General features: G+C 35.4%; 1 protein-coding gene across 1 annotated transcript in view; it reads right to left on the bottom strand.

Annotated features, from left to right (window-relative positions):
- Positions 1-6984: 6984 nt before the first annotated feature.
- The window catches only part of LOC122055041 (beta-glucosidase 26-like), a 50895-nt gene continuing 46518 nt past the window's right edge, over positions 6985-11361 (bottom strand). The window contains exons 2-12 of the mRNA XM_042616439.1: positions 9498-9683; positions 9331-9389; positions 8947-9022; positions 8785-8856; positions 8619-8706; positions 8243-8486; positions 7975-8090; positions 7674-7891; positions 7557-7588; positions 7345-7447; positions 6985-7256 (exon numbers count right to left, since the gene is read on the bottom strand). Of these exons, the coding sequence (XP_042472373.1) occupies positions 6985-7256; positions 7345-7447; positions 7557-7588; positions 7674-7891; positions 7975-8090; positions 8243-8486; positions 8619-8706; positions 8785-8856; positions 8947-9022; positions 9331-9389; positions 9498-9683 (1466 nt within the window). The remainder of the gene's footprint in view (positions 7257-7344; positions 7448-7556; positions 7589-7673; positions 7892-7974; positions 8091-8242; positions 8487-8618; positions 8707-8784; positions 8857-8946; positions 9023-9330; positions 9390-9497; positions 9684-11361) is intronic.

Genomic DNA, 11361 nt, shown 5'->3' with positions numbered 1-11361 from the left:
ACCATAGATCATTACTCAGGAATAGTCGATTACCTAAATCAAATAAGATTTTTATTGATAACCTTAGATGGATAACTAAGATTAGCAAGGATAAACCCTAACCAAACACACCCTTATATGTTGTATTCACATTTGATGAATCCATTGTTATTCTAAAAAAAATTATTTAGTAGAAATGAATGGTAGATCAAACAATTAAAAATATATTGATAAATCTACAATAGTGATCGTAACAACTTGAATTATCAAAATAAAAATCTAGTTTTACTTTTCATTTTTATTTAAATAAAATTTAGAAATTCAATGAATGTAATTTGTATCATTCACTTATTTAAACCATGTGTGGTACATGGAGATTCCATGATTACTTTGATTCACTTGTTGTGAAATCATAATAAAAAATGATTAGATATTTCTCACTTAAAGACTGTATCAGCTTTAAATCAAAACCTAGAAAAATTTATTATGTGACTTTAAATTGACTAAATCGTATAAATTTTTTATGAGTGATTGGAACCATCTTGAACAATACCCATTTTCATCTAAATACACTTACAATTTTTGTAAGTGAATTGTAACTTAAACAAAAAGTCATTCCATCCAAATATAATTTTTAAATGCTTACACTTCTAAATTGAGATAACTTTGAGATCATGGTAGTAACTAACAGACATCCACCAGAGCCACAACGATACTAGAATTGATAATGCAAGACCTAGATTTTGAAATTCTCGGTAGTTCTGTTTATAAAAGTAAGGGTTCTCAAGATGAAAGTAACTAAAATATGTAACTCAATGGCTCTCTTTCAGAACTCGCACTTCAGCTGCAGACATGAGATTAGTATTTGTTTCAACTTCTTTTTTCTCCCCTTCTCTCTCTTCTACAAATTCTTTCTAGTGAAGATCCTCCACTATGTGTATGGTAATTGCAATGGTTTCTTTATTTTTAGCAATTGGGATAGTTTCTTTATTTCTTCATGTAAAAAAAAGAGAGAGAGAGATTGTCTAGACCCAATAGTTAATGAATATATATATATATATATATATATATATATATATATATATATATATAGTTAACGAATATAAAAATTGAAAAGTCAACATAACTAACTAATTATTATCGATGTTTCACATAACACTACTATTAGTTAGTGGTGTTAGTTAGTGAAAATTACTTCAGAGATAAGAAAGGTAAAATTAAATTTATTTGGGTTATTCACTCAATTTCAATTGAATACAACTGAGAAATGTTTTAAGCTTAGTTGTAAAAAGTTTGACAATAAAAAAAACTTGAATTTATATCTTATGATTAATAAATTTCTATTGGTTTCTGTTGAAGCAATCCCAATGGTCCGCGGGACCATGTGTTTTGGTGTTTGGGCAAAAGGTTTAAGTTAGGTTTACCCTTGTTATTTGATATGTGTACTTGAGTTGTGCAGGACTGCAGGTGACACATGTGACTCAGGTTGACGGCTTCGGGTCCGGTGAAGGATGGAGCATCCGAGGGACCATGGACAAGGCAGCAAGGACAAGGGCCGAGGGAAGCGACTTCGAGGCATACGCGAAGGATGGCATTGGGAACGAGCCGCGGGCTTGGATGCATCCGAGGGACGAGAGCCAAAGGAAGTAGGCTTGAAGGCAAGAGGGCAAGGCTGCAAAGAAGAGTCAAATGAGTCGTGAGGGTACGAGTGCATGAGAGATTGTACTCGGAGTAAAATCCTAGTTTTAGGGTTTTACTGTAGCGGCACTGTAGCAGTTACTGTAGCGTACTGTAGCAGTCGACTGGTGTATGGACCAGTCGACTGATGCACTGTAGCAGAGCCGTTGAGATAGCCGTTGGGCTGGCACCAGTCGACTGGTGCAAGGACCAGTCGACTGGTAACGGGCAAATCAGGTTCTGATTTGTTCCAAGCTCTATAAGAAGGAGCTTGGTATGGCCGGCCAAGGCGATGAAATTAGACTTGGTTAAGGTCTAATTAGTAGTCTACAAGTGCTCAAGTGTTTGTGGAATCCAAGAGGTCTTGGTGTGTTGTGGTGAGGTTTCTCCACCCACAAGGAGCGACTTGAGATAGCCGGAGTTTCCGGGGGTTAATCCACCGAAGGATCGGGATCGTCCACCTTACGGACAGCCGTGGAGTAGGAGCATCATCTCCGAACCACGTTACATTGACGTGCATTGGTTTGCTTGTTCTTTTCTTTATCTTTAGCTTTCGTATTCATTGTTTTAGTATTTGTATTTCCGCTTGCGCACTAACGAATACGTAGGAAGCGAGTTTTGGGGGTGCCATCTATCCAACCCCCCTTCAAGCCGGCCACCGATCCTCCAACAAGTGGTATCAGAGCGAGGACGCTCTCCATTGGACTAACCGCCAAGGAAGCACAAGATGGCCGGGTTTATTGTCCCTCCAAAATTTGAAGGAGGAAGCCTTGGGGACATCACGTATTGGATGATGAGGATGGAAACCTTCTTCAACACGGATTGGGACATAATGATGGTGGTCAAAGAGCCATTCAAAGTTCCAAAGGACAAGAAATGAAAGAAGCTCCGACCACAACATTGGACGGAAGAGCAAACCTCACGATCGGAGGCAAACTCAAAGGTAATATCAATCTTAATAGATATATTGCCATCTAATGTGATAAATGGTGTAGGTGAGTATAAGAACGCTCACGAGCTGTGGAGCAAAATAAAGAAGGTTCAATGGGAAGAACTCATGCCTACACAAGAAGAAGAAGAAAAAGAAAAATCCGAAGAAACGGATGAAGAAGCTCAAATAGAGAAGGATCAATCGGATGTGGAGACCAATTCAACATCAAAAGAAGAAGAGGAAGTGAATTTGGTCACATTTGAGGAGAAGGATGAAGAAATGTCATCCACTAGTGTGGATGAGGAGACATCCTCAATGATTGAAGAACAATCCAAGACAAGCGAAGAAGAAGAAGTCTTGGAAATCAACCTAGCAAGCACCTCCACCGAAGTCAAGTCAAAGGACCATATCATTTGCTTCGGTTGCCATGAGAAAGGACACTACAAGAGTAGATGTCCTATGGGTAAGAAAGAGGTAAATTCTAAACTCATTCAAGTTGATTTGAATACTAATGTGGGTTGTAGAAATGATGATGCCAAGAAGAAGAAGGAGAAGAAGCACATTAGATGCTTCACTTGTGGTGAAATAGGGCACTACCACACCAAATGCCCAAAGAAGAAAGAGCTCAAGAAGTTGGTGCATTTAAAGAAATGGGAGAAGAAGGAGAGAAGCAAGTGTCAAGGGGGAGCTTCAAGGGTAAGGGAGGTATATCCTAACTTGAAGTTTAATTCAAATTCTTATGCTCCCATGCATGCTAGGAAAAATAATGATTATCATTATGTAGCAATGAAAAATTTTGGATTTAGATATCATGATAGGAGTAGGGTAAATGTGGATCATAACCCTAGGAAATCTATGCATGATAAATTTAGAAATGGTAGACCTAAGGAGACCCAAGGCATTAATCCCAAGAAGGGGAGACATATGCCTAGAAAGGGTAGGTCTAGGAATGCCCAAGGTGGACATGTTGACTCTAGGTTTAGGAACCTAGAAAGGGAGAATCAAGCTTTGAAGGCAAAGCTTGATGGTTTAGAGAAATTCCTTAAGAGATTCACTATTGGATCTAAGGAATTAAATATGGTGTTGGGTAGTCAAAAACCCAACAATGATAGATCGGGTTTGGGATACCGATCTAGTCCCTCCAAGGCCAAAAGGAGACCATGTGCTAGGGTGGCACATGATAAGGGCAAAGGAGAGTCCTCCAAAGCTAAGGGAAAGTCTTATGCTAGGGTTGCATATGACTATAGCAAGGAGAAGCCAATAAATGGCAAGGGAAAGTCATTTAATGGTAAGAAGAAATTAACCAAGGACAAGGTATCCAAGGTTAAAAAGGTTAGGTTTGTAGATCAAGTGTCACCGGAGGTGCACCGATGTGGCCTAGTAATTGTAGATGAGTCACCTAGGGAGGTGACTAAGGTAAAGAGCTCTAGGGGGAGCTCCAAGAGTCAATTTGGGACCCATGGCCAATGGATCTCAGGTGGGTTCTACTTGGGGGTCTAGAGGAGCCATGGAGTGTGCCAAATGGTTTAGAGACGGACTTGAGTCTCAAACCTAGGGATTTGGCACACATAGATTGTGTTTCATGCAATAAATATGACATTTGGGGTCATATAGCATGATAATTGGTTTTAGATGTATAGATGCCATATAAACCAATGCTAGGGATGCATTGTGGGTTGGTATGGGCAAATACATCAAGAGGAAGCCAAAACTAGGACTTTAGGTCAAGGTTCAATTGAACCATTGAGCTAGTTTTGGATTTTGTGTCAATCTTGGGATTGGTGATAGATATATTTTGTAATGTATTTTTCCCAAGTAGACACTGGTACAATAGACCTCTCCACAAAATTTGGGAATTTTTGGAGGTCTAGGGAATTTCTGGTGCATTTCTGAAGTTGACCTGAAAAGGCTGATTTTTTCAGAAATAAGGTACCAGTCGACTAGTACAGATACCAGTCGACTGGTAACAGTGTTTTTGAGCACAGAATGTTTCTGTAAGCTCATTTTGACGACACCAGTCGACTGGTAACAGTAAATTTCGACTACAGAATGTTTCTGTAAGGTTCTGTCGAAGGGGGCAGTCGACTGGCACTTGGGGCAGTCGACTGGTACCAGCCTGAAAGTGTTTTTCAGCGTTGTTCTTGACCATGTCAACTCACTTAGATGTATGGGATCCAAGGGGGATTAATACATGAGTTTAGGGTCAGTTTGGATGATAAGTTTTCAACAATTGGGATATTGTTGGAGAACTTTTTGGATGTTAGGCAAAGGGGGAGAAGTAAGGTTTAAATTGGGAAAACCTTAAGTGTCTTTGCATAGGGGGAGCCTTGGGATAGGTTCTTAAAAAGCCCGTGGTAAAATCCTAGCTCATTGGGGAGTTTAGGTGTAGGATGAGCCTTGGGATAGGTTCTTAAAAAGCCCATGGTAAAATCCTAGCTCATTGGGGAGCGTAGGTGTAGGGGGAGCCTTGGGATAGGTTCTAATGCATGTTTGCATTTTGATTCGGCGGTTGCCAAGTGTGTAGCCCTGGCAACGTAAGTCCATTCGGCGGTTGCCAAGTGTGTAGCCTTGGCAACGTAAGTCCATTCGGCGGTTGCCAAGTGTGTAGCCTTGGCAATGTAAGTCCATTCGGCGGAGTAAGTCCAAGTGTGTAGTCTTGGCATCGTAAGTCCATTGTTTTTAGCATGTTTATTTGCTATATGTTTTCCCTAACTTAAACGTATTGCCAAACACCAAAAAGGGGGAGATTGTTGGAGCAATCCCAATGGTCCGCGGGATCATGTGTTTTGGTGTTTGGGCAAAAGGTTTAAGTTAGGTTTACCCTTGTTATTTGATATGTGTACTTGAGTTGTGCAGGACTGCAGGTGACACATGTGACTCAGGTTGACGGCTTCGGGTCCGGTGAAGGATGGAGCATCCGAGGGACCATGGACAAGGCAGCAAGGACAAGGGCCGAGGGAAGCGACTTCGAGGCATACGCGAAGGATGGCATTGGGAACGAGCCGCGGGCTTGGATGCATCCGAGGGACGAGAGCCAAAGGAAGTAGGCTTGAAGGCAAGAGGGCAAGGCTGCAAAGAAGAGTCAAATGAGTCGTGAGGGTACGAGTGCATGAGAGATTGTACTCGGAGTAAAATCCTAGTTTTAGGGTTTTACCATAACAGTATTGTAGCGTTACTGTAGCGCTACTGTAGCAGTACTGTGCCGTTGAGATAGCCGTTGGGCTGACACCAGTCGACTGGTGCAAGGACCATCGACTGGTAACCCGCAAATCAGGTTCGATTTGTTCCAAGCTCTATAAGAAGGAGCTTGGTATGGCGATGAAATTAGACTTGGTTAAGGTCTAATTAGTAGTCTACAAGTGCTCAAGTGTTTGTGGAATCCAAGAGGTCTTGGTGTGTTGTGGTGAGGTTTCTCCACCCACAAGGAGCGACTTGAGATAGCCAGAGTTTCCGGGGGTTAATCCACCGAAGGATCGGGATCGTCCACCTTACGGACAGCCGTGGAGTAGGAGCATCATCTCCGAACCACGTTACATTGACGTGCATTGGTTTGCTTGTTCTTTTCTTTATCTTTAGCTTTCGTATTCATTGTTTTAGTATTTGTATTTCCGCTTGCGCTAACGAATACGTAGGAAGCGAGTTTTGGGGGTGCCGTCTATCCAACCCCCCTTCAAGCCGGCCACCGATCCTCCAACAGTTTCCTCGTAAATTATAGACCAATCCCTATCTATTTTTTACATTTATTTTTATTATTAATTTATTTTTAAAATTAACTCAGATTCTAAACCAATTTTTAGTGGCTGACTATTAAACTCTTCTTTTAAAATTTTCAGGAAAAAAATATTATACTTGTTTAAAACACTAAAAGTATGTAAAAATATTATACTTGTTTAGAGTATGTATATTAATTAACATATGCTTCTTTTGAAATAAATATATATTGAAAATATATATTTAGGGACTTGTCATTTTTTTCATTCCACCAGGTTATATATATATATATATATATATATATATATATATATATATATATATATATATATATATATATATATATATATATATATATAATTTTTTCGTGCTCATTTTAGCTTTAATATTAATCACGAACTTATATAATTGGTCAGTTGGTCATACAAATCTTTTTGAACATGTTCCATATAAGTCAATTTTGATAGAAACTAGATTGACTTATGAGACTAATTAGGCTTGTCATATGTTGAAAATACAAAATGAATAAGACACAAATAAAAGTACCAAAATAAAACACATTCATATTGAAATGTAATTTTATTTATTTATAGTGCCTCAAAGAACAAAGAGTGATTATTTCATGATAAAAGTAGCAAAGATAAGAAAAACCTAAGGCTATAAAAATTTATAAAAGAAAAAAATTATTAACTCCGCTGAAGAATCTTCTTAAACCAACGAGCTGATTCCTTCGGGAAGCGCTTATTATTCTTAAAGTCAACATAGACAATACCAAATCTTGATGTGTATCCTAGTCTCCATTCAAAGTTATCAAGAAGAGACCATACAAAGTACCCAATCACTGAAGCACCATCATCGATAGCTCTCTTTAGTTCAGTAATGTAGTTATGATAAAAATGTCTCCTTTGAGTATCTTGTAAGCCTTTTGGAAACGTGACATTGCCGGGTTGATCCATGCCTATAATTACAATCAATTAATTATGTGGTTAGAGAATAAATGTAATTTCTTAAATAGAAGATAGATTAAAAAAGTACTAAATATTCACCATTTTCTGATAGAAAGATAATTGGATTGCCATAGTTTTCCTTAACATATGTCACTGCCTTATACAATCCCCACGGAACGATGTAGAGCCAATCAGAATGAGCCTAATGACATATAAACAATTAAATTCGATTAATTATAGGCCTACATTTGGTTTTTAAAAACAAAAATCTATAATATAATCAAAAAAGTTATAAGAAGGTTATCTCTTACCCTTGGTCCAATTGGTACCCCATTTCGATCATCTGAAATTATTAGTAGAACAATATTATTAGCATATCATTTTATTTAGTTTAACATTATCAAAAAAAAATATTGTATATATCTTACATTTAAATTCAACGAGCCAATCATCTTGATAACTAATAGGTTTAGGATTCATTGTACTATTATCCTTAACATAATAGGTTGTGTATTGATTAATTCCCAAATAGTCATATGAACCTCTGACTAGCTCCACTTCATCATTAGTAAATTTTGGCAATCTTTCTTTAACAATGTCTTGAATGGATTGAGGATAGTATCCATATGTTAGAGGGTGAATGAACCTAAGAAAAGTAAACAAAATTAGGTTACATTGAAAATGATAACCATAGTTAGATGTTGAAACCAAGGATGCACAATTACTTACCATCCCACATGAAAATCATTAGCTCTTTGAGCAGCAGCTTTATCATTGTCAGAGTAAGTGTGAGGCTCGTACCAAACAAAATCCAAAAGAATTCCAATTTTTCCTTGTTGCTCTTTCTGAATAAGAAAAGAAAATGGTTTTAGTATTATGTATATTTGTAAACTTACAATTTTCAAATGAGTTTGTTATATTTGATAACAAGTGATTTTATGAATTAGCTAAGAATGAATTTACTATCAATACATAAATTTTGTTAAAGACATATTACTTGGTACTTCTCACGATATCTATTAACTGCTGCAGCATGAGATAAAATGAGATTATGAGCCACAATATAAGGCTCCGTAGATGAGTTTCCTCCAAATTTGCTACCAGTAGCTCTTCCAGGGGCATGAGAACCAGTATCATAACCTAGAGCTGCCACCACTCTTGGCTCATTAAATGTGAACCAATTTTTCACTCTATCACCGTATCTCTTAAAGCAAAAGTCAGCATAATCCGCAAATGCATCCCTAAACAAAATGATTATAAACTAAATCAAATATTTATGACATCTTTTAATGAGTTAGATTACAAATTCTTAAATATACAATAAGCATAATTAATTTAAACAATATAAGTAATTATTCTATTTTACTACTTACACTATCTTCGGACTCAACCAACCCAAGTACTCATTTTGGAGTGCCAATGGAAGATCGTAGTGATAGAGATTGACATATGGAATAATACCTAATGTGAAGAGATAGAAAGGTTAGAAAATATGAAAACATGCCAAACTTATTTGTTTAACAAATAAAAATAAATTACCTTTGAGTATTAAATTATCAATTAACCTATCATAATAATCAACACCTTCCCAATTAATGGTTCCAGTTCCATCTACAAGATAAATAAAAAATTCTTAGTAATTTAAAACGATAAGATAATGATGTATATAATATTACGAAAAATAATGATAGCTTCAATTACTTGGGAAAATTCTACTCCAAGAGATCGAGAATCTATAAGCATCAAAATTGTGCTCCTTCATGATGTCAATATCTTCCTAGAAGACAAAACTCAAATTTTAATATATTTAAGAAAAAGTTAAAATCCAATTTATTTTCATTTTAATTGTCTCTAAATATCAACAATGAGAATATCAAAAATTTGTTTGTTTGAACTTAATTATCAAACATAAAATTATATTAAATAAGATCTTTTTAAATTACAAAAAGAAATCTTGAACCAATGGAGTAATGATTTTAAAAATAAAATTTAATATTTGATTCTTCATAAAAATTAAAATTTTTCTTTTTTATTAAATTTAAAATTATTAAATAGTCAACGATAACATAAAAATATGCATTTGACCTTATAATGATGATACTCATCGTCTGTTACATCACCCGTTGCGTTATTTGGAATGAAACCTACACCACAACAAACAAATCAAATTCAAATTAAATTTACTCTATTGTATAACTTTCATTCTAGAAAGAAATAAGTAAAACTATACAATTTAAAGTTTAGTATGTTACCTGGAATTTTTACAAATGCATCCCAAATGCTAGGTCCTCGACCACCCTTGAGTGCCTCTCCCTCAACTTGATAAGCAGATGAAGCAGTGCCAAATACAAATCCATGAGGGAAGACATCACGACTTAACTTGTGCACTTTTGAAACTAGTTTCGCATTGTTTGTTTTATAACCATATGCACATTGGGCTATGAGAAGTAAAATAAATAAAAAGAAAAATGCTAAGGACCCTTTAAGGTTCATTATGGGAGAGATATAGAAACACTACAATTAGTGAAGAAAATAAGAAGCAAGTGATACCTATATATAGGGGTGTAATTACTAGATAAACATTGTAAGAATTAAATGGATGAGTATAAAAGAAAGCTTGGACCAATTCTTAAGGATAAAAATTTCAAGCTAATGATAAAAATTCAAGAATTCAATGAATTGATTTTCAATTTAAAATATCACTTTAATTTTCTCGAAGTCTAACTTTTATATCATTTATTTCGAATTTTAAAATCAACGAATATTACTCTCTAATTTTTAGCCTATGCCACTTTTTTAAAAAATAAAAATATCAATAGTATTATCTGTATAAGGCCGAGGTCAAGGTCAACTAGCACACACAAGGGTATAAGATATAGATCAAAGATAAGAAAAAAGTTTTGGCTAGTGATGACGATTCAAATGGTGTTTTAATGTCACAAATGGAGTTTTGTCATTTGTGTTAATATAAAATTTATTATATTTTTTAATAATCTAAATTTTTATGATAAAAGTAACTAAACATTTTAGAAATTACAATTGTGGATACAAAAGGTTGTTAAAATTAATTTAGCTTGCTAACTTAAATTGTAACATGTCACAAAATTTATTTCTATAAATTGTGTTTCAATGGACTAAACCACGTGTAAGGTCACACAGCTATGTCCAATTTTGTCCACCATAGTTTCAGTTGAACCCCTAAAAGCTTCATTCGTTCTAATTTATTATTGTTCTAATTTATTATTGTATCTATAGGCTTTGATTGACACATCTTCATTATCCATTATTATGACAAAAGTGAATACGTTCGCCCCCAACGCCCCCGTCAACCCATCCCAAGATCAACACGGAGGAGGTAAATCATGAACAACTATTAGCATTTGGAATAATGACTAATCCACTTTAATCAAGTCAAATTAAACATGACCAAAATGAATGAAGTATCGTAGGAAGATGTGCAATCCTTCCTCTTCATATATCACCGCCAACGAAAAAATCTTGTACATTTTTGTATCTGTTCTATAAAAAATTTATTATTTGTAAGCTTTGATTATCTATGAGAAGATACAAGCGCACTTAAAGATTTTATCTTAAACAATAATTCAATTAAGTGCATGATAATTAGCATGCATCTAAACTGAAGATACAACGACATGGCTATTCTTTGGTTAACTGCATAAATTTGGGTTCTTCAGGATAGTTCTATAAGCTCAAAATACCAAGGAAAATAAAAAAGCAAACCATGTAATGGAAAAGACAAGGTTGAATTGATTCTCTAATTTTAAGTACTGAAGAAGACTTCAATGAGTTGTTCTTCCATTTTTGTTCTGTAACTTTAATTTGGCAAACAAGGTTTGTCATTGCTGATTTATGCATTGGATCCTTCAGATGTTGGTCTAAAACCAAAAGGGTAGAGAAGATGACATCATGATACAAACAAGCCATGGTTTGCAACTAAATACGTATGACACTCTAAAATTTATCAAATGTATTTATTAAATGATAACAAATTGAGCATAGTGGTGATTAGATTATTTCTTTGATAATAGCAAATACTTTTATCAAGTCAAATTTTTTAATTTATTTGTCCATTTTTAATTATGTTTATTTAACTGA

Source organism: Zingiber officinale, chromosome 3B (assembly GCF_018446385.1).
Source record: "Zingiber officinale cultivar Zhangliang chromosome 3B, Zo_v1.1, whole genome shotgun sequence".
Classification (NCBI taxonomy): domain Eukaryota; kingdom Viridiplantae; phylum Streptophyta; class Magnoliopsida; order Zingiberales; family Zingiberaceae; genus Zingiber; species Zingiber officinale.
This window is presented reverse-complemented; position numbering and strand designations above follow the sequence as displayed.